At 42.0% G+C, this 24,914-nt stretch overlaps 1 protein-coding gene across 1 annotated transcript in view; it reads right to left on the bottom strand.

Annotated features, from left to right (window-relative positions):
- Window positions 1–24,914, bottom strand: part of LOC311229573 (sodium- and chloride-dependent GABA transporter 2-like) — a gene marked incomplete at both ends in the record, with an annotated part of 171,149 nt that overhangs the window by 19,472 nt on the left and 126,763 nt on the right. Inside the window, 6 exons of the mRNA XM_084315649.1 lie at window positions 2,274–2,408; window positions 7,056–7,188; window positions 7,275–7,356; window positions 7,505–7,645; window positions 16,591–16,725; window positions 17,484–17,670. Coding sequence (XP_084171775.1) covers window positions 2,274–2,408; window positions 7,056–7,188; window positions 7,275–7,356; window positions 7,505–7,645; window positions 16,591–16,725; window positions 17,484–17,670 — 813 coding nt within the window. The remainder of the gene's footprint in view (window positions 1–2,273; window positions 2,409–7,055; window positions 7,189–7,274; window positions 7,357–7,504; window positions 7,646–16,590; window positions 16,726–17,483; window positions 17,671–24,914) is intronic.

Here is a 24,914-nt window from a genome sequence, read left to right as displayed (position 1 = left end):
GAGTCTAAAAAGAGAGTATATACATTTGACGAAGAAACTGTACATTGGAGGAGGTTGGTAGGTAGGAGGTTGGTAGGAGGGGTGGAGGGGGGGTTGGGTAGGTGGGGTTGGGTGGGGGGGAAACAGTACATTGGAGGTGGTGGGGTGGGGGGGGGGGTTGGGTAGGTGGGGTGGGGTGGGGGGGTAACTGTACATTGGATTATCGACTAAACCTTACTTGGTCCCAAGAAGAGGGTCTCGTGTATTATTGGGTTTAATAGGACATTTATTGTACATTGGAGGGGGTTGTGTTAGGGGCCAGATTCGAATTGCAGTCTCTCGTAGGTGCTCTTTGAGAGTGGTTTTGAAAGTGGGTAGTGATTCACATTCCTTTATAGCTGTGGGTAGGGCGTTCCACATTGATGTGGCATAATTGCGAAACGTGTTTAGTCCCTTGTTTGAGCCGAATCTGGGTTTAACATGATTTGTGGAGCTCCCTCCGGTGTTGTGATCGTGGTATTCACTGACCTTTGGGAAGTATTTTGACATGTACCTTAGTCGTGTAGTGTATCTTGTAGACCAGGCCCATTGCAAGTTGCTGTACTCTGTCGTCTACTCTAAGGCTTCTAAGCCATCCTACAGTAGGTTGTCAAAGTGGGCAGGGGTGAGGTGGGTTCTAGGAGTAAGGTCAAGCAGTAGTCTGACCAGTTTGTTTTGAGATGTTTGTAATTTTGTTTTTAGCGCTTTTGAGGTACTTTGGTACCATGAGGTGCAAGCATAGTCGTAGTACCCTTGAATGAGTGCTCCTGCCAGAGTCTTCAGGGTATTCTTGTTTACCAGAGAGGAGATCCGGTACAAGAAACAAGTTATTTGGTTGACTTTTCTTATTACATTGGATGCCATTTTGTCACAGGAAAGATTTGCCTCTAGGATGGAACCTAGGTATGTAATTTCATCTTTCCTTGTGACAATATTGTCACCCACTGTAATTGAGAAGCCGTTGGTCTTGCTGAGTTTGTTATTTGAACCGAAGAGAATGGACTCTGTTTTACCCATGTGTAATGATAGTTTGTTATCAGCGAGCCAGATGCAGATTTTGCCTAGTTCCGAGCTGAGGGTTTTTTCAACCTGTAACTTGTTCTTGTCAGAGACCAGCAGGGCTGAGTCGTCCGCGAACAGGAACAAGTTGTGACTTGTTGAAAATGTCTAGAATACAAATGTTGAGATTGTTGGTGAACAAGCGACTAAGTTGTATGATGTTTATTTTATGTTGGCTGGGTTTGCGCATGCGGGTTAACGGAGAGGTGGGCTATTGCGTCATCAGTTCAGGAAAGATGCGTACTGGCTTGTAAAGACGGAAACGCAAGGGTGGCGTCTTCAGATTTGTTCACTCTGGGACCCGTTTTCAGAAAATAGCGTATGCAGGCTCCCAGAACGCGGTTCCGTGTGGACGAAATGTGCATACGATAAAATACTTTGTCGGATACACCCAAACTTGTCTCTGTGTGGACATGGCCTTAACCTTCGTCTTCTTTGATTCGCGTTGTATTTCCTGGCTGGTAACTAACCTTCGTTTTTCTCTTTTCACCCCCACGCTCGTGTTTTTTCCGCTCGCTTGATTCCCCGGAATTTTTTATCCACTCGCCTTCCCCGCGTTTTTTCTCTCTCCTCCCACCCCCGTATATAGACCCCGGACCCCCTGGAGTGTTTTCGACTACCTAGGCCCACCACATATAACAACACAGTAAAACCCCATCTACATTGTTAAACCCACACACATATTCACCAGCTTACATACACATTGATTAATTACACACATCACATTCCAGGCTTCCCACACTACACCACCACAGTCGTTTTTGTTTGTTCTGTTGTTTGATTTGTTATTTGTTTGTATAAATAAATACACGCCGGTTGACCTTTTCCCCTTTGAACCTGTTGCATTGCTTTTACGGGTCCCGTTCCTCTGTTCCCATAACCCCCCCCCCCCCCTTCATGGCCCCCCTCCAATCCTGTACCTGGGCCATCCTACCCAGAATTCCTTTCTCTCCACTATTTAGACCTATACGTCTGACTGGATTCTGGAGCTCTCCTGGGGACATCAGGCCATTGTCCTCGTTGAGTCATCCAGCTATAACTCTGATCTTACTTCTAGCTATTTGGGTAGAATAAACCTGTGTTTAACCAAGTCTATATTTGACTGAGTACATTCATTGATCCGGTTATATTCCTCCACACAGTTGATGATTACAATGTCATGAAAAGGGAAAAAAAGTGTTTTTTAACTGTAGTACCTCAGGATCAGCCAGACGGGACGGGTCTGGGTAGAGGTAGAACTTGATACCATCCAAGGCTCCTGGTAACGTGAGGCCACGCACTAGCAGCACCACCAGCATTAGGTATGGGAAGGTAGCAGTGAAGTAGACCACCTGAGAGAGAACCAGGACCACAATTACACAACTAAGATTTCATGTTAGAGATGTGATAATAGCATCCCTTCAGATGTTCAGAAAAGTCAACCTCAGCGCACACCTTCACTTCAATTAGGGGTACAATTCTTAGTTTCTTAGAATTCTGGCAAATTCACTTGTTTCTTGTTGTTTTGACTATGCTATCTGTTCTTGGTACAGAGGTCTGACCAAAGTTTTAAAAGAAATTGTGGGAATATTTTCAGGCTTGAGAATATTCAGTTGACTTTGCGCTGATTTATTTAATTGGGGACATTGACCTACTGTAAGTTAAAAGTTATTGGTAAATATTAGGTACAATCATTATCATATATATATATATATATTTGGGGACATTGTATAGGTGCCGGGTTTCTTTTGAATAGAACATTGAGTGGCTTTTAGGCCAAGTTTAAAGGACGACTCCACTTTTTTTGGAAATTAGCTTATTTAACATCTTCCCTGGAGTTAGACAAGAAGACGCATACCTTTTTTGTCTCTGTGCGTGCATTTTAGCTTTGGGAATAGACGCTCCGTTAGCATAGCTTAGCTTCATCACTGGAAGTGGGGGAGGACAGTAGCCTTACAGTGCCTTACAGTGTATTGCAAGGTCTGACATTGACCAAACTTGATATGCATGACCTTGGTGGGCTCTAGGTCAACTCCTGAAAAGGGGGTCAATGTCAGACCTTGCAATCAAAAGTTAGGGGGCGCACTGAAATTATGGCAAGGGTTATTAGCCCCCTAACTTTGATTGCAAAGTCTGACATTGACCCCCTTTTCAGGAGTTGACCTAGAGCCCACCAAGGTCATGCATATCAAGTTTGGTCAATGTCAGACCTTGCAATACACTGTAAGGCACCGAGTAGATTAGAGTAGAGTAGAGTAGGTACCATGCAGTGGAAAAGCGCCTTTTCATCCTCCTGACTGGTGGCTGGTCCGTTCAACTTCAGCTTAATATAGTTCACAACATTTATAACAATAGGGCCCCCAATTATCTTACAAATTATTTTCAGTGGAATAGGGACATGCATACCCATAACACCAGAGCCAGCATTGCTGACCTGTGTATTCCAAGGTTCAAAACAAATATGGGCAAATGTTCTTTTAAATTATGGGGAGCCACAAATTGGAATTAGCTACAGAAAAAAGTTAAAGGTGACATGCATTATAAATGTCTTTTTTTAGTCTCTAGCATTGTATTATAGTAATAGGAGTTAGTATCAATGTGTTTTTGTCTCTAAATACCATATTGGCGGATTGCCGTCATTCAGGTCATTCATTTCCTGGTCCATTTTAATCAGGTCGTTCTGATTTGACTCGCATGGTGACGTCACGTGGCGAGGATATAGTGAGCCGATTGGCTCTGTGGTTGTAGCGCACCAAACGGGGTTTGACAGAGAGCGAGAGAGAGAGCGAGAATCAGATAGACCCTCTGTGCCACGCGCTACAGCTTATGCTCCCGAATCGAGAGAGAGAGAGAGAGAGAGAGAGAGAGAGAGAGAGAGAGAGAGAGAGAGAGAGAGAGAGAGAGAGAGAGAGAGAGGGAGAGAGAGAGAGAGAGAGAGAGAGAGAGAGAGAGAGAGAGAGAGAGAGAGAGAGAGAGAGAGAGAGAGAGAGAACTGTGTAAACACAGCTGCGTGCAGGTCCCCTTCTCTATCTCTCTCTCTCTCGATTCGGGAGCATAAGCTGTCGCGCGCGGCACAGTGGTAGACTTCCTCGAACAGGAGAGGGAGAGAGAGAAAGAGAAGGGGACCTGCACGCAGCTGTGTTTACACAGTGCTCTCTCTCTCTCTCTCTCTCTCTCTCTCTCTCTCTCTCTCTCTCTCTCTCTCTCTCTCTCTCTCTCTCTCTCTCTCTGTCTGCCACTCGCAGACTGTGTGGATGACTGCCACTGAAAGTGCTTATGGGCGGAGCCAGGCCAATAACAGGCTGAAATCTTGAGGCTGGAAAATGATGCTTTTGAGTACTCCATAGACTCACAGGAATTGTGTAAAGTTGCCCAAATGGTGCTAGGAATAGCAATGCAGGTCCCCTTTAAATCATGGCTCCTAGACAATGATTAAAAAATTTATGAAAATGTTGTCTGATACATTGTTGTCTGTGGCTACGTTTGTACTGCACTTAAAATGTACATGTCTATGTAGTTTGTCATATTGTTATTTGTGGTCATGTTTTGTATTGCTTATCTGTCTGAGACCAAGGACCACAATGGAAATAAGTCTTGACTTTTTTGTGTTTCATCCTTTTCTTGAATCTTGAATTTTTTTAAACGTCAAATAAAATAAAATAAAATCAAGTTACTTGAATTATTTCAGGTTCTACGGCGACCTCTCATAGAGGTTGCTGTTTGACGGCGTTACATATTCTACCTTTAATCTTCATGCTTTCTCACCCAATGAAATAGCCCACTATAACGGGTGATTGGCAGGTCTACCCCTGCTGTATGGCACCAGCCAATGAAATAGCCCACTATAACGGGTGATTGGCAGGTCTACCCCTGCTGTATGGCACCAGCCAATGAAATAGCCCACTATAACAAGTAATGAGGCACGGAGCACCAGGCATCACACAGGACCGGGTCGCAGATCCTCCGGGAAACACCTTCATTAAGGGTTAGCTGTAACACCGGGTATAGCTGACATACAGTAGAACGGGCCCTATGGGGCCAGGGGACATGTTAGCTGTAACACCGGATATAGCTGACATACAGTAGAACGGGCCCTATGGGGCCAGGCCAGGGGACAGGTTAGCTGTAACACCGGGTATAGCTGACATACAGTAGAACGGGCCCTATGGGGCCGCCTGTACGTTAATGCCAAGCAAGCAGTGCAAAAATGCTTCCGCATTCGTCACCGCACGCTAGTGCGGTAAAGCGCCCTTCTTTTCAGACAAATGCTACCGTGCGTGCACCGGCGGCGGCGTGCTCGCTCAGGTGCGTGCGTGCGCCGGCGTGCTCGCGCGAGGTGCCCGCGCATGCGCATGAGATCCCGCCTTGAGCGGAGCTCAATATATATAAGTCACCGCCCCTTATTCAGTATCTACCAATAGCTCAATTGGCAAGGACACATGGCTGTGGATCCTATGGCTTGTTTGCTGGCGAGTTCGAATCCCATCGAAAATATTTTTTAACGTGATTTTTTTTTAACGTGTATTATTTCGCCGGTTAAGGTTATTTCGCCGGTTAAGGTTAGGCATGGTTAAGGTTAAGGTTAAGGTTAGGCATTGTTTCGGAGTTGGTTAAGGTTAGAACGGTTAAGTTTAGGCGCTGTTAAGGAGCTGGTTAAGGTTAGAGTTTGTCAAAGAGAATGGCAATATAATTTCTATGGTTAAGGTTAGGCATGGTTTCGGAGTTGGTTAAGGTTAGAACGGTTAAGTTTAGGCGTTGTTAAGGAGCTGGTTAAGGTTAGAGTTTGTCAAAGAGAATGGCAATAGACAGCCTATTTCCGCGCGACCTGGGCGCTGGGCGGCGGAAAATGAAAGGCGCATTACTGCATGCCACTACGATAAATTTTTGCACTGCTTGCTTGGCATAAAGCTACACGCTATGGGGCCAGGGGACAGGTTAGCTGTAACACCGGATATAGCTGACATACAGTAGAATGAGCCTTATGGGGCCAGGCCACGGGACAGGTTAGCTGTAACACCGGGTATAGCTGACATAGCGGCAATAATGTTTGGTAGCAAATGTCAGCGCTAATGGACTGCATTTATATATCGCTTTTATTCAAAACGCTTTACATTTACATTTGACATTTTGTCATTTAGCTGACGCTTTTATGGTACGTACTCTTTCAGCTGAGTAACAATGTTCATCAAAGTGTTGAAACTTGAGTGCTGCAGTGTTGAGTGCATAGTATTAGGAAGAGTGCTTGATAGTAGAAGACAGTAAGAAGGTTAGTGATTTGTTTTGTTTTGTTTTTTTGTCAGATATTGATTGAAGAAGTGTGTTTTTAGTCGACGGCGAAAGATCGTCGGGTTTCGGCTGTCCTAGCTGTGGTGGGAAGTTTGTTCCACCATTGTGGAGCGAGGACAGAGAATAGGCGGCTTCTCTTTGATGACGGATAGGAGTGGGTCTGAGGCGGCAAGAAGTTGTAGAGCGGAGGGGTCTAGGAGGTAGGAGGGAGCTTTTGCACGATATGCCAGGCTTTACAAATTATGCCTCACATTCACCCATTCACTCACACACCGATAACTGAGGCAACCAAGCAAGGTGCCAACCTGCTCATCGGGAGAAGTTAGGGGTTAAGTGTCTTGCTCAAGGACACTTCGACATGCTGCTGGGAGGAGCCGGAATCGAACTGGGAATCTTCTGATTACCAGATGACCGCTATACCTCCTGAGCCACTGTCGCTCTGTCGCTAATGCTTGCTAACAGCGAAAGAGGATGTTAGATGCTTTGCATTGTGGGTTAGATTAGGAGGACTGAATGACTCAAGCATGCAAGCAGCCATACATAATACAATACCCCATTGTGTTTATTAATCAGACAACTAACCCTGCTAGAATTTGAGTTACGCCCATGTGAGGTGAAGGAGCATGCAGCAGTTAGGAATGCTAACATGTTCATAAGTAGCATTCATATTTCAGGGTAATATTATGTGGAATATGAACATCAAGCAGCCTTACCTTCCCTGTAGTCTTCACTCCTTTCCAGATACAGAAGTAACAGATTATCCAAACAAGAAGAAGACAAAGCGCCAAATCCCAGCGGACGTTGCCAATTTTTTCAATCCCACTAGACAAGCCCAATATTCTTCTCCTATTAAAAAAGGGTTTTATTTAGGAACATTCAAACAAGATAAAAAAATAAATGTATTACTGAAAGAATACGTTGTTACTACTTACTCCCAGAACTCTTCGACTGAAGATGTTTTATTCCCATAGAGGTCATCAGATGATTGATTCTGGCTATGCTCAAAACAGTGATCTTATATGGTGAGAGAATAGAGTAGATTATAACATGATATTAATAACAAAAATTACTGCTGATGGAACCAAAATGTATATAAATATATATTTTAAAAGCAGAAAACTGAATAACTTGCATAGTAGGCAGTATGTCACAATGTTGGTACCTGTATTCCAACTGTTTTGACAACTTGCCCAAGGCAGCTCAGAGCTGAAGGAGGAAAAGAGGTAGAGGAACGCCCAGGCCATTATGATGATGTAATACATCCCAGTGTACAACACAACCACTTGACTGCCGTAGCCCAAGCCTGGAGACAGATGGAGATGGTATGGTGTCAAGATCAAATCAAATCAAATTTATTTGTAAGGCCTGACAACACACGTTAATGTCCCCATGGGCCGGACACGTCTTCTTTAAACAAGTCAAGAAGAAACATCACAATAAATCAAGAACAAACCAAAAACAATTCAAAATAAAATTTTAAGTAAATAAATTAATGCAACACTCCCAGACATATCCCACGCAAAGGTAAGGAAAAACTCACTAAAAACCTAGCAATAGGAAAAAAGTACCACAGGCAATGTGGAGGCGAGAAACCTTAGAAGGACCATTAGATGTCGGTGATAGTAGTGTTGCTATAAAATAGGTGAAACAGTTGGTAAGCATGTACTGTGTAATGAAACACAAATAAGTACATGCAATATAGCAACTAGCGACACTACTACATTTAGCGAAGATGAGGAGCACGTTCAGACTCATACCCCTGACACTCCACCAACCACCTCAGCCAGTCCTTCTTGCCAGTAGCCATCAGGCTCCACAACTGGGGGCTTGGACTGCTGCCAGTAGCTGGAGAACTAACGGCGGCAGAACTTGAGAACTATTAGAAATGTCTGACTCTTAACCACCAAACCCTGCTCAGACTATTACCTATATTAGGACTGATAGGGTATACAGACCCTCATCTGCACCTTTGTGTATATGGTTTACTTTATCCATAGTTTATATTCAGATTCAACGTTATTACCTATATCTATTATCTTTCTATTACCCTGCCTGTAGCCCCCCCCCCCCCCCATGCTGCTATGACGCCTGAATTTCATCAAGAAGGATCGATAAAGGAATATCTTATCTCGTCTTATCTTACACACAAACAACCTACAACGCAGCATTTTTAAGAGAAGTAAGAGTTGTGTGATTTTCTTTTGAAAATATGTGTTTTTCAAAACTTGACAAGCCTTGACCTTAAAGGAAAACTCCAACATTTTGGAAAATTTGCTTATTTGCCATCTACCCTGAAGTTAGACAAGAAGATACATACCTTTTTCTTCTCTGTGCATGCAGTAGGAGTAGGAAGACGTTGGGAACTAGGCTAATGGAGGAACCTACTTCCAGTGACTGACGCTAAGCTAGGCTAACGGTGCGTGTCTTCCTACTCCTACTGCATGCACAGAGAAGAAAAAGGGTATGTATCATCTTGTCTAACTCCAGGGTAGATGCCAAATACGCTAATTTCCCAAAATGTTGGAGTTTTCCTTTAAAGGGGAACTATTTTACTATTTATTTCACTGTTTGGGCACTTTTACACAATTCCTGTGAGTTTATGGAACACCTCTGTAATTTAAAATCTTTTTTTATTTATTGTTTTGTATTTCTAATCAAGTCCTCAAAAACAGCATTTTTCTACCTCAAGATCTTAAGCCGTTTTGAGCTGACTGTGTGGAGTGGGTACGAGTCTCAGCACATGGGGCCACATTATCATGCAGCTGTGTCTCTCTGACATCACAAATCAGCACATTTTCAGATGACTCAGTTCAGTGAAGGTGAATATTGTGAGAGGAGAATTGGAAGAATGCGCCAATATGAGAATTAGAGACATAGATCATATTAATATAAGTCCACATAGCTAGGAAACAATGCTAAACACTGAAAAAGGCCATTTATAAGATAGCTCCCCTTTAAATTTGTCATCACTTGCTTTCTTAATAGTCTTGCATAGCCAAACCTCTCTCCACACTATGTTAGCGCTGTGCCACTGCCCGGAGCGGTCTGGCTCTCTATTAGCACTCCGCTATAGCCGACAAAACGCTCTGGCTTGTTTGTATTTCTTTAAACCAATCACAATGATCCTAATCCCAGGTTGCAGCGACGGTGCCCTTGCAAAATAGTGTCGCAGATAGCAGAAGGGGAGGAGAATTCAGAATGAAATAGTCGGCCAATGGCAGTGTAGAGTATCGCTTTTGAAGAGAAGGAAAAGACTGCCCCGGACTCTGTTCGATGCAGTTTCAACAAAGTTTTTTGAATGTACACCGAAAATCATCTTTAACAAATGATGAGACACTGGCCGAAAAAACGTGGAACCTCTCTCAGAGTTGTCTACTGTCCATGAGACCTAGTCTCCTTTTTATGCTTCCTGAAAAAACACTCCCCAAAGATATTTGACACTCAATCTATTTGGTCTTTCCTAGGCAAATTCCTGGCTCCAAGAGGAGACATTTATGGTGCATACAAATCAGTATTGACAGTTTTGACACACTCGGAACACGCCAACTTTTTGGGAAATTAGCTTATTTGCCATCTACCCTGGAGTTAGACAAGCAGATACATACCGTTTTCTTCTCTGTGCATGCATTAGGCTTAGGGCTAATAGGGCTTACTGGGCTTTTGAGGTGAGACAGGGCCAGAGACAGGGCCCCTCTGTTATTAGACTCCTTAACAATCAGAGGCAGGGCCAGTTTCATCCTCTCTGCTATTAGAATCCTTAACACACAGATACAGGGCCAGTTTCATCCTCTCTGCTATTAGAATCCTTAACACACAGATACAGGGCCAGTTTCACCCTCTCTGCTATTAGACTCCTTAACAAACAGGGGCAGGGCCAGTTTCACCCTCTCTGCTATTAGAATCCTTAACACACAGACACAGGGCCAGTTTCACCCTCTCTGCTATTAGACTCCTTAACAAACAGGGGCAGGGCCAGTTTCATCCTCTCTGTTATTAGACTCCTTAACAAGCAGAGACAGGGCCAGTTTCATCATCTCTGCTATTAGACTCCTTAACAAGCAGAGACAGGGCCAGTTTCACCCTCTCTGCTATTAGACTTCTTAACAAGCAGAGATAGGGCCAGTTTCATCCTCTCTGCTATTGACTCCTTAACAAGCAGAGACAGGGCCAGTTTCATCCTCTCTGCTATTAGACTCCGTAACAAGCAGAGACAGGGCCAGTTTCATCCTCTTTGCTATTAGACTCCTTAACAAGCAGAGACAGGGCCAGTTTCATCCTCTCTGCTATTAGACTCCTTAACAAGCAGAGACAGGGCCAGTTTCATCCTCTCTGCTATTAGACTCCTTAACTCATTGGACGCCAGTCACGATGATAGTCGGGTTAACTCGCCGACACTTGAGCGCCAATCACGGCGATAGTCGGGTTTTAATCGTTATTTCTTTTATTAGCGATATCCATTCATTTTCATCCATCCAACTTGATGTTATCGTTGGGAATGTGTCTGAGCTCGCAAAAGGGCAAATACCGCCGCCTATCGTCTGTAGGCTATTGCACATCATTGGATTGGATTGGCTGGGACTGTGCATAAAAAAAAAGTCTGGTCCGGGTTTTGCTTCTCGAGCATGCAGTATTGTTGTACCACGTTGACTGGGGGGACTGGGAGCAGCGTGGATTATGTGTTTTGGACTATAACGTTGGATCAATGGACGCGATCGATATTTGGAATGGCGATCAGGAATTGGATTAATCTTTTTGCAGAACATCTTATGTGAGGTAAGGACTCTTTGTTACCAGTCTTGGGTTAATCAGATGTTTTTTTCATAGCGATCACAACATGTCTGTGTGTGTGTGTGTGTGTGTGTGTGTGTGTGTGTGTGTGTGTGTGTGTGTGTGTGTGTGTGTGTGTGTGTGTGTGTGTGTGTGTGTGTGTGTGTGTGTGTGTGTGTGTGTGTGTGTGTGTGTGTGTGTGTGCGTGCGCTTTGGCGCTGAGCAAGGCACGGATAAGCGATTTTCAGCCTGCTTTTGTATTGTGCATAAGGACACATATACTATCGATAATCTAGCGTTTATTTGAAAACGATTAATAAATCAGCCGAAAAATGACAACGTGTTTTGTGTATTCCACTAAAGGGCTATTATCGTGTGTATTTCTCTGGAATTACTAGAAATCTCCGACTTCCGGTTTACACGTTAACGGGATGACAGCTTGAGGACCCGGAGACGATGATGGAGCGGCTGAGACAGATGTCATGGCAAACAGCTGATCGGGGACGCGCCAGGGGAACCTACCCGCTCATCCCCAGAGGCAAAACGGGAGGCATGGAGAGACAGCAAAACAGCAGGAGGGACTCACCTGCAGACTGAGAACCAGTCAGAAGAGACAGTAAGATGAAGAGATGAACAGAGTAATAACGTAACAATGGAGATAAATATAAAATGTATCTTAACTACAGGACATGACTGTGGACATGGAGTTAAAACATATGTTGATAATAATGGCGAACCCTGCCTTTCAGTGCATGTGACAGGTGTCTTAATCTACTGCCAGCATAACATTCGTCATAAAGAAATAGCGTGCAGATTAGTACAGATGAACTGGTGGTGGACTGGGGCTTATTGGGCGCACACTGTTCTTTTGGGGAGCTCGCTTGTCTCACAACCGGACTAATATACAAATTGTGTCAAATTAGACACATACCCTGTGCTATTTACTTGAACAACTGAAGGGCAAATAATTGGTCAATTTACACACGACAACCTTTGGGAAACAGGGCTTCGCAAAGGATGAAAAGTACTGACAGGGTTTTTTCGAACAGTTCCTCTACTGTCACGGGAGCAGGGTGAAAACTGCAGGAGTAATTAATTGACAAAGTGCTTTTTAGACACTATTTTTCACAATTGTTTTATGAATCATTGGAACATGTTGCAGAGCACTATTGAATTAAAACACTCACAGATCACGCAGATTATTATTTAACAATGAACAGGTCCGACTGATTATTATTTACCAACGTCCAATTCTGAATGATTATTATTCTTCAAGGTCCAGGTCTGAATGATTATTTAACAACGTCCAGGCCTGACTGAGTGATTATTATTTATCAATGTTCAGGTTTGACTGATTATTATTTACCAACGTCCAATTCTGACTGATTATTATTCATCAATGTTCAGGTTTGACTGAGTGATTATTATTTATCAATGTTCAGGTTTGACTGATTATTATTTATCAACGTCCAGGCCTGACTGAGTGATTATTATTTATCAACGTCCAGGCCTGACTGAGTGACTATTACCTATCAATGTTCAGGTTTGACTGATTATTATTTATCAACGTCCAGGCCTGACTGAGTGACTATTACCTATCAATGTTCAGGTTTGACTGATTATTATTTATCAACGTCCAGGCCTGACTGAGTGACTATTATCTATAAATGTTCAGGTTTGACTGATTATTATTTATCAACGTCCAGGCCTGACTGAGTGACTATTATCTATCAATGTTCAGGTTTGACTGATTATTATTTACCAACGTCCAGGCCTGACTGAGCAATTATTATTTATCAATGTCCAGGCCTGACTGAATGATTATTATTTATCAATGTTCAGGACTGACTGGTGATTATTTATCAAGGTCTAGGTCTGATTATTATTATTCATCAATGTCCAGGCCTGATTATTAATATTATGAATTACCAGTGTGTATACATGGAATATACAGGGCCATAGTAAAAAAAACAATTAAAGATAAGGGAGAAAAAAATATATACAATCAATCAAGAGGAAACAGACAACCCAAAATAATAGGTGCGTTCAACACATTGCAGAAACTGTCTTTTTTAGTTAAGAAGATGAGAATGATCTAGCGGATACAATTAAATACAAATAGGAATAGGGAAACGAACGGACATGGCTCCCTCTAACACTGTTATCCTCAAGGGCCCCCCCTGTCAACAACGAGAGGGGGGTCTTCCCTTGGAGCCTCCAGTATCAGGCTCGTGGAGGGTCACAAAAGTGACCTCTACCTTGGAAATCATTAGAGTTAATGTGTTTTTTGTATTGTTTTTTATTTTTTATTTTATTTATGTGTGTTATTGTTTGTTTGCTAGCGACGGGGAGGATCCTCATGTACATAGCGGAATTACTACATACCACAACCTGAAATGCAAGAGGTAAAAGTTCTGTCTTTCAACGTCAACGGTTTACTGAACCCAATAAAAAGAAAGAAGATATTATCAAAACTAAAAAAAGATGGAATACAAATTGCATACCTTCAAGAAACCCACCTTACCGAAACTGAGCATGCTAAACTGAATAAACTGGGATACAAACATGAATATTCATCCTCATATGGATCGGGGCACAGAAGGGGGGTGGCCATATTAATATCAAAAACGGTGGCATACGAACACATATCAGAGTTCAAGGATAGAGAAGGCAGGTATATAATGATAATAGGGAAAATAGATGGAACACTGGTAAGCTTACTGAACGTATATGCGCCCCCAAGTAGTGACTGGACATTCTACAGACAGATATTTGACTTAATGGCCACACAAACCCAAGGGATATTAATCTGTGGTGGGGATTTCGATGTACGTTTAAACCCGCGGCTGGATGCCTCAAGTGGCAACACAGAGACAAGACCCATAATCAGGAAAATAAATGCATTAATGAAAGAACTGGGAATTATAGATGTATGGAGAGAACTTTACCCAACCAGCAGGGACTACACACATTATTCTTCCCCACACGCAGTATACTCAAGGATAGATTATTTCTTCACCTACAATAAAGACCTACATAGAATAAATAAATGCGACATAGGCCCGATCGCTCTCTCCGACCACAGGCCTATATATATATGTCGGTACACCTCAACAGAAAGCCAAGGTCTACTCTACACTATGGAGGCTGAACTCAGAAATACTGAATAACCCAGGAACTAAAGAATCCCTGAAGACGGAAATTGAAACGTATCTAGAAATAAACGATAATGACGAGGAGGCACCAACCATACTCTGGGATGCGCTAAAAGCGGTACTAAGAGGTAAAATCATCGCCATTACATCACACTTAAAGAAACTTAGAGGACAAAGATTACACAACCTGGAGATCAAATTAAAACACCTACAAAGACAACATAGTCACAATCTAGACAAAGGAGTGAAACAAGAGATGAAAGACATAAAGAACGAGATAAATGAAATAGGCAACCTAGAAATACAAAAAAAACTACTATTCACAAAACAACGACATTAGTGTGGTGTCCAAGGTCATATAGAAAGGTTGTTGGAGCTCCAGTCTGAATTTAGAACATCACATTCCACAGACATATGTTTATTATATCTGACAGACCAAATTAGAACAGAGGTGGACAAAGGTGAATTCTGAGGGAGCCTTCGACACTGTTAACCACGACATACTTTTATATAAACTGAAGGCTATGGGTTTTAACAGTATATCCTTAAGGTGGATTGAGTCATATCTGAGAGGCAGGAAACGAGTAGTGGAAATAATGGGAGCATCTCCTCCTCACTCCAACATGTGGGGTGCCGCAAGGGAGTCTTTTAGGACCACTTTTATTTATTTTATATGTCAATGACATGAAATCTGCCTGTGAATGTAACTTGTTTTTATTTGCGGACGATGCTGCACTCATGGTCTTCCATCAGGACAAAAGAGAAGTTGAGAGGTCACTCAGTCTTGAGCTTGACAAGATCAGTCATTGGCTGGTTGAAAATAGGTTATGCCTCCACCTGGGTAAAACCGAAGCTATCCTTTTTGGCTCTGCCATTCGACTTAAGAGGTCTCTTGGGTTCAAAGTAGTGGTAGGCGATATCAAGGTTACAGCTAATGAGGAAGTCACGTACCTAGGATGTGTTTTGGACAACAACTTATCAGGGGTGAGCATGGCACAAAAGGTGGTCTCAAAGATCAACCAGAGAATACAATTTCTCTGCAGAGTGTCCACCTATATTAACAGGTCAGCCTTAGAAGTCCTGGCAGGGGCCCTGATTCAATGGCATTAGGACTATGCATGCTCCTCCTGGTACACTGGCATCACAGTAGCACTGAAAGATAGGCTACAGACAGCTCAGAATAAATTAGCTAGACTGATATTAAAACTCCAACCCAGGACTCACCTTTCACAGACACATTTTAACAGCCTCAAGTGGCTCAGGGTTGAGGAGAGGGTCTCTCAATTAAAACTCTGCATGGTACACAAGATACTCGGGAATACTGTCCCTCAGTACCTCATTGGATATTTTAACAGGGTTAGGGATGTATACGGACACGCCACCAGGGGGAGCCCTACAGACCTCGTCCCAGTAAGATGCAACAGAGTAATAGGCCAAAACTCATTCCTGTATTCAGCAGCAGTACTATGGAATTGGAGTTGAAGTCCATAAACCCCTTCTCCACTTATAAATTGTCTATAAAGAGGTGGATCCCCCTCCCTGGTGTGGCGGGCTCACCCATGCATATCCGCAGACTGATCATGGTATTCTATACCACACATCCTCCTGACACACATACACTACAAACACCCACATCCACACACCAGTACATGACTCCACGGACACTAAATCCTATGGCTTTATTGTGTTTTTTAATCCTATTGGTAAATGGTGGGCTGATATCTATACTTGTTAAATAGTACATGTTATTAATTTAAAACAATAAACTATTCAATCAATCAAAAAAAGGGACAGTTTCATCCTCTCTGCTATTAGACTCCTTAACAAACAGAGGCAGGGCCAGTTTCATCCCCTCTGCTATTAGACTCCTAAACGGAGGACGGGCCCGTTTCACTCACACACACACACACACACACACACACACACACACACACACACACACACACACACACACACACACACACACACACACACACACACACACACACACACACACACACACACACACACACACACACACACACACACACACACACACACACACACACACACACACACACACACACACACACACACACTCTCTCTCTCTCAGAATGAACGGGGAGAATTGTGTTTCTTTTCAAATCTTTCCTTTTAGAATGATACCTCTTGTTTTTACTGTTTTTTTTATTGTGGTGTTTATTTTTACAGTGGTGCTATTGGCTTATTTTAATTGAGTATTGTCTGTATGTATGAGATCTAATCTAAACATAACTGTAACATTCAAGTGTTTGAAATGTATAAAAGAAATTAAATATTTCCCTGCTTGAAGAGTGTGAATAGTTACCTTCAAATAGTGGGCATACTTTTCTCCAACATGTAATCCCACCCTGAGTGGTGTACTGCCCCAACGATGTCTCCAGGAAGAACAGGGGGATGCCACAGGTGACCAAGAACAGCACATATGGTATGAAGAAAACCCCTGGGAGGGGGAGAGAGAGAGAGAGAGAGAGAGAGAGAGAGAGAGAGAGAGAGAGAGAGAGAGAGAGAGAGAGAGAGAGAGAGAGAGAGAGAGAGAGAGAGAGAGAGAGAGAGAGAGAGGGGGGGGATATGTTAAAACACCGGTCTATCATTTGGAGAACCGTCTTTCCTAATAAAAGACCTCATGAAGCGCTCTTGAAGATTTAATTAACAGAGGTGGGACTTTTTAGCAGACTATTTTCTTTTCTCTTTTTAACGAAGGGACACATGGAAAAGAAAGTATGCAATATTCTATATGCATACCTACAGTATATACAATGTCACTAGATGTGATACATTCAACATTGTCTACTCAATCAGAAGAGTATATTCCCTGATGGGATTGCGTCAATAGCTTGTAATGTGTCAGTGCTTCTGATTTTGATATGTGCATTTTGCTTCTTGCAACAAAAATTATCTACAAATTGTCTACAAGTTGTCTACAAGTTGTCTACAAGTTGTCTACGAGTTGTACAATTTGTAAAATTCTATACAAAGGTGTTTTGTATAGAAGTTCAGGCGTATAGACTTTTGATTGTGTGAGGATAAAAGTTGAAACATAATTGAGAAAACATCCTTTTTCTATAACGGACATCCCTATGTGGATTATTCTGTTTGACAGGGGAGCACCAGACCTGATAGGAGACCAACTTCAAAATGATGGAGAGAAAATTGAGGAAGATGAAAAACCATAACAAGAAGAGAGTTGATATCACATACCTCCTCCATTTTTGTAGCAAAGGTAGGGGAACCTCCAGACGTTGCCCAGACCAACGATGTGTCCGGCTACGGCCAGGTAGAACTCCATCTTGTTGGCCCATTGCCCTCTCTCCTCAAGCTTGGGTTGAGCATGCGCCGGGTCATTTTGAAGGGTCGCCAGCTTCATCTTCCCTCTGTCCATTTTCGCCTTTAGGATGAAATGTCAAACATCTTAATGAGCATAAACACGAGACTACTAACTGCTTCCAAGAGTCCAATCACCACAGATCTTTTATGGATGGAGTGCATTTATATAGTGCTTTTATCCAAAGAGCTTTACAACTTATGCTTAACGTTCACTCTCACATTCACACACCAACCGGCGGAGAGTCGACCATGCAAGGTGCAAACCAGCTCGTTGGGAGCAGTTAGGGGTTAAGTGTCTTGCTCAAGGACACTTCGACAGGAGCCAGAATCGAACCGGGAACCTTCTGATTACCAGACGGCCACTCTACCTCCTGAGCTACTGCCACCCCATCATTATATACAAAATGGCAGTGAATATACAGTATATAAAAAGAGCATAATAATAATAATCACTGTCATCATCATCTTTATTTGTATAGCAGCTTTTATAAAACAATGTTTACAATGTACTTCACAAGGCATAAATCATTACAATCATTACAAAACACTGATTTGGCAAGTCTTAGGACCGCAGGAAGGTCATGTCACAGTGAACCACTCGCAAAAATAAGCAGAGGTGACTATGAACCATCTAGTGCCTCATGGAACACTATGGCATCCCACATTCAGTGATATCATCAGGAACTCATTTGACGGAACATCATGTAAAGTTCAGAGTTGGAGAGAGAACCCTAGATATATCTCGCCAAGCCAAAAGTGCTTACTGCACTGGCAGATCATTGCACATTATTTGCTTAAAATTAATTTTTATTTCTTATGCAGTGTGGAGTTCTCTCTGCTGATTGGATAAAGTGAGAATGGGATACCAGACAATGAATTTTCTGTTTACTGCAGAGCGGAGGGACTGGGAGACCCATGTTACTGACCAGACAATCTATATCAGTGATGGCTGTTTGGATGTAGAGCTATTACCACTTATTTTAACAAAGAGATACCACCATAGAAAAGAAAAGTCATATCACATTGTAATTTGTTTAAACCAAATACCATCAAATACAATCCAAATTAAGAAAGATATTGTAATATGATATTTTGGACATATTGCCCAGCCCTAATCTGGAGCTCAATAAACATTTTCATGTATTTGTATTTTGTATTTTCAAATCAATGCAGGTGATATTTGGTTGTATGACTCTGAAACATGGGGAATAACCAGCCGCATCAGAATACACCTGAAACATTAAGGAAGATAAAGAGACCTTTGGAAAATATTTGAACAAAAGACAATTTAGAAATAAATCAAGAAAATGGAGCTGGACCTGACAGACCCTTCATACAGTAAACCTGCTACCAACAATCAGGATGATTTAATGCAACAGGTACTATCTTTCACCCTGGTCAGTTGAAAATGTAGCCATTAATGTGAGACATAGGGGACTGAAACATTATCTAAAACTAGTAATTTCAAGTATTTCAGTCTGTAGCCTACTGGACTTTATTGCCATGGAGGCTGTAAGGCAGAACAAGCTGGTACAAGATAAACCTGTCTCTTGATAAACAATAGGCAGACTTCCCATGACTTACAGTAATCCTGATGAAAAGATGCACGTGAGAAAATTACTCAACAGATTAAAGAGCTGTGTTCCTGGTTTTGGATTGAAACTAGATTGAAACTAGATTGCTAACTAGAAGGTTACTGTTGTAAACATTTGCAGCACCTGCCATTTAGCTTTAGCTGCCATTTAGAATTAATTTGTTTAAGAATATTTTTGCTTTTGATTGACAGTTAAGGCCACTTCCGTTTTACGTAGCCTGTTGGTGGTGGGGAAAGCATAGTTTTCACCCACATCTTTAGTTTGTAACGTGACACTATTGAGAGATTCTAAGAATCATATATCATATTCAGATATAATCAGGGAGACCAGGGATGGTAGTAACACATTTTGTAACTGTTCCTGTTAGATCCCTCAAGCGTTGACAACTTGACACAGTAGCCTACCCATATTTGTCTATCACAAATACAACTCACTTTGACGTCTACTACACAATCACAGATTATCTGAATTAATATCAATACAAAATACAAAGAGTTTCGTTGTTACAACCTACCCCACTACTGGGGTGAGTTATAACTCTAGCTGAGGATAGATGAGATGAGAGATAATGCAGTTTTGAATAGTGAACAATTTAAAGTGATGCTTATTTATTCTGAAACTTTACATTTAGCAATTGCTCTGTGGTGTGTGTGTGTGTGTGTGTGTGTGTGTGTGTGTGTGTGTGTGTGTGTGTGTGTGTGTGTGTGTGTGTGTGTGTGTGTGTGTGTGTGTGTGTGTGTGTGTGTGTGTGTGTGTGTGTGTGTGTGTGTGTGTGTGTGTGTGTGTGTGTGTGAGTGAGTGAGTGAGTGAGTGAGTGAGTGAGTGAGTGAGTGAGTGAGTGAGTGAGTGAGTGAGTGAGTGAGTGAGTGAGTGAGTGAGTGAGTGAGTGTGTGTGTGTGTGCACGCGCACGCGCGTGCATGCGTGTGTGCGTGCGTGCAACAGCATTCTTTATGGCACAGCCACCAAAAAAGCCACTCAATATAAAGTACTATACTGTACTACTAATATGTCAAAAACTCTGCTGCTTGCATGCTCACCTCCCCCCGCCGCTCCGAACACATCACCCCCATCCTCAGCGATCTCCACTGGCTCGCCATCATGTACAGGATTCAGTTAAAAATTCTATTCATCACCTTCAAAGCCCTCAACAACCTGGCCCCCTCCTACCTCTCTGACCTCCTTCTCCACCACACGCCTACTCGCTGCCTAAGGTCCACAGATGCTAACCTCCTCCAACAAGCCCTCAAAACCCACCTTTTTACTGTTGCTTTCAACCCAATTAATTAGCATGAATGCAAAGTATAAACTAGAGAAACTGCCACTTAGGTTATGCAAGTCAAACCATATTGATCTACAATACAATGAACGCTATAGGCCAAAAATTATCTTGATAAAAATAAATGGTACCTCCTTACCTGAAAATTACCTGTTTTTGGTGGTAAAATCCACAATGTTGCCCACAGAGACACACCACTTCTCCTGTGATGTCAAAAGGGAAATGGGAGTGTACCATATTGATGGCATCACCACAGGTCTTTTCTGATTGGTCAAACTGAGTTGGGTCAACAAACAGTGTTACAACACTCCCCGGTCTCCCACACCTCCCTTTTTTATACTATTACATGTTAGATTACTGATATACGGCAGATTCTCAAATGTCCTAAGAATCATATATATATGAATTTACTGTTTTATATCATATGAATTTAGTAATGTTCTACTTAAGCACAAATAGGAAGCACCTGCTGCTCTGTGTCTGTGTGACACTTTTTTGTGAGACACAAGTTTAATTAAAGTGCTGTCCTGGACTCCTCTTCATCATTCCTCCCTCTGCCTCAAAATGTTTTCTCCTTCACTTATATTGTTTATTATAAGTAATTTTCCTTTTTTGTGCTGATAACATAACACTTCCTACAACTTAAACCTGATTACTCACCTGAGCCAATCTCCAGAGCTACTGTATGGCTCGGCACGCAATATCTTTTTTGCCATTGTCATCCATCCATGTCCTTATGTTGTGATGCAGATTTTTTCTTCTTTAAATACCGGCACACGTCACGAGTACAAAACAGCTTTTTTATTTTTTTTAAATAAATCTCTGTTTTGAGGGGTGGTGAGAGTACGGGTGCAGGGCTGGGAGAGGATCACAGAGCTGGGAACATGAGATGGTCTGACCAGGAGTCCCATTGTCCAACCCGTTGGAAAACAGGTTCAACTAGTTTGCTCTCTGCAGGTTTCCCTTTGTCCCAGGCCTGTCGGGCTGACTCCCCCTGCTGTTCTCGACAGGCTGTTTCTGTGTCTGTAGCTGTAAATGCAAATGAGCTGCTCCTACTTGTCTTATTTCACAGTTTGTGTGTTAGTAGGCCCATCAGAGACCCAAGTATAGGAGCACAATCACTGAAAAAGTTAGTTTTTCATGGGTGATTATTTGATTTTGGGCATTTTCATGTCCCTGGGATATATAAAAAAAAATGAAAATCCAGATTCTTTATGCTATCATTGATTAGTATAATTAATTACTTACCTAGACTTAATTATTCAATTTGAAACATCCATTTTTTATCATCATTTTTTGTTGTTGTTTAATGTTGGAATTTTACCATTTTCACCTTGTCCCAACCCAGAGTTTTAACGTTTGGTCTTGTATTTCTCTAGAAAAAACTATTAAAAAACAATACTTTTAGGTATATATTGCTATAACTACATTTGAATCAATGATTTTCTGCCAAATATTTAACTTAAGTACAATTTGTGACAAAAAATATTCAAGACCTGGCCAAAACACAGAATCACAAACACAACCTAGACACAAAAGCAATGACACCATAAACACAACTAGACACTAAGGCAATGACACACTAAACACAACTAGACACTAAGGCTATGGTTAGACTAGTGTATTCCTGGCGTTTTTTTATACGTTTTTGACGACGTTTCATGTCCTATCTACACAGAAACGCGTTTTTTGGCGTTTTTTTGTGGATACGGCTGAAACGCAAAATTGTGTTTGCGTTTGGAGATACGCAAAAAAAACGAGTCGACAACAGCGTGTAGTCAGCACGCTAGCCGTTGTTGCGAAAACGCCCATGCGCAGTAGATACCATCTGCGTGCCCTTCCGGTGACAATGACAACAGTGTGTGTGTTTGGGACAGAGCTCCGTGTCCCAAATAGCTTCAGCTACCATGTGTTGTCAAGTTATTGTTATAAGGACCCCAGTCCAAGCTACAACAGTCTGCATTCCCTTAACAATTGTTTGTATTGAGCCGTATTGTATTGTACCCATATGCAATATGTTAAATAAAGTTTACATCCATTCATTCTGCTAGCATTACCGATTGCATGAGCAGCTGGCTAACGTGAGCTATCAGGATTCAGACCCTGTTAGCTCAGAGTTCCTCTTTCAACTTAACAAGCATTAAACAAAATGGCCCAGTCATCTATTCACCTTTGTTTAATACACACAGCGTTGTCTCTAATGTTATCTAACTACTGATAGCTCGCGAAGTGCTCGCGAAGTGATAGCTCGCGAAGTGATAGCTCAGGAAGTGTATTGGCACATTCGTTCTGATTGGTTGAAATTGCCTTCATGTTTGCCACCTACTGCCACCTACTGCTTTGGCAGTGTACTACATCAGTGTGCTCTGGTGACAAAAACGAAAAAAAAACGAAAGTGTGACTCGAGGCGCATGACGTCGCGGCGATACGCGGCGATGCGTATAAGAAAACAATACGAAGATGATACGAAAGGTGTAACCTCAGCCTAAGGCAATGACACACAACAACTCAACAGGGGGGTGACATCAAACACAGACAGGGATGGCCCAGGGTAACAGAATATTAGAAATCAAATCAATAATGTGCAACCAACATAAAATGGCAGACCGCTCCATCGGGCTTAGGTCACCAGAGGGAGGTAGGGAGCCAATGTCAGGGGGAGAGCACTGTCCACTGATTTTTTTTTTTTTTTGAAATAGCGAAGCTGAAAAAGGTAGCAGGAACATTAGAACAGAGAACATTAGAACATATACAATTAGTCAACTGAATGCTTTGTATCTTGTTTGCTAATTCAGGTTAAAGACAGCCGATTTAACCAGCATATTAAGAGAGCAAGACTGTCTATCTGGTGTATGTTATGATGAATTGAAAATGGGGGACCCTGATGTAAACAAGACGAAAGTCTTGGTCTGCATCCCCTTAACAATTGTATGCATGTATTGAGCTGTACTGTACTGTACCCGGGCGTTGGAGGTCGTGCAGGTATAGCGAAACTAAGTTTGCTTTGGATAAGCTGATTCTGAAGCTGCAACTTTCTTCTCTTGGGGAGCGGCGGTGGCATCGTTGGTTCAGGTTGCGTTGCAGGTAGGAACATGATACTGTTGTCAAATGATCTGTTTATATCGGTTTGTATTTGCGGGCGGGGGCGTGGTTGAAGACGCGCTTTTGTTATGGGTGGCCGGGTGTACTCAAATGATCTGTTTATATCTGTTTGTATTTGCGGGCGGGGGCGTGGTTGAAGACGCGCTTTTGTTATGGGTGGCCACTGGCCGGGTACTTAGCGCACAACGAATGGATAGAGCGCATCTTTGTGCGCGCGTACTTCTGCCTCAGTGATCATCTAGTAACACGGCGTGTAACCGCGTGTGACCACGACTGCACCACTGGTAACAATACTACAGAATATGTTTATTGTGTGTCATTACCAAACACACTATAATTTGACAATGCTTTTGAATCTTAGTCAAACTTCTTCATATTTGTAGGTACATTGAGTACATTGCTAGCTAGCTAAGCATTCAATATAAGCAAGTTTGATGTTATGCTAGCTGTTAGCTTAAACGTAAGAAAATTTCATTATCATCACGGTCATTACCGCCACACAATGAATGTGGTGGTAATGATAACGTGTGGTGGTAATGACAAAGATATCTGTTTATGAGCTTTTTTTTGTTGATAACATTACCTGTATGTATATGTATATGTAAATATATGTTGTGTCTAATTTATAACTGATATTTATAGTTATTTATTTATTTCTTGGTTTTTGTATTTGTTTAAGTTTCAAGTTTCAAGTTTCAAGTTTCTTTAATAGTTGTCATACAGAAGTACAGAATACTTTTATACAAAATGCTTCTTACTGTTGCGCTCCAGAGACTGTGCAGGACAAGATAAGTATGAAATAAAATAACATAGTAAAATTAGAAGTAAAAAAAATGAGGTCACAGTGTTCAGTTTAGACATATGTACAATGTTCGATGCAGAATAGACGTAGTTACCATACAATATACAATACTGTGCAGTGTACTAATATACAATACTATATAGTGCAAGGCAGAAATGGAGAAATGGGACGAGGTGCATTATGCTAGTGTCTTCACCATGGCACCCAAATCAACAGGCCAAAGGTCAAAATCATACAGAGACAGACTTAAAGATGATCCAGAACAATATCAAAGATACTTTCAAAAAGAAAAAGAGCGGTATAAAAAGAGAAAAGATACGGGTAAGCTGCAATGCATATCTCAGCTGCCCAAATGCACACAAAGATATAAAAGGCGTCAATGGCGAATCAATCAAAGAAACAAAAGAACAAACGATAAGCAAATATGAAATATGGATGACTACCTAACAGTGAATAGGCCACCAGTGTCACCAACACAACAGCCTGAGCAACACAATGCTGTCCCTGTCCCTATTGCCAGATGTGAAAG

This window comes from Notolepis coatsorum (genome assembly GCF_963971535.1).
Source record: "Notolepis coatsorum genome assembly, chromosome: 6".
NCBI classification, from domain to species: domain Eukaryota; kingdom Metazoa; phylum Chordata; class Actinopteri; order Aulopiformes; family Paralepididae; genus Notolepis; species Notolepis coatsorum.
Note: the sequence above shows the minus strand (reverse complement) of the source record. Positions and strands in the feature narration are given on the sequence as shown.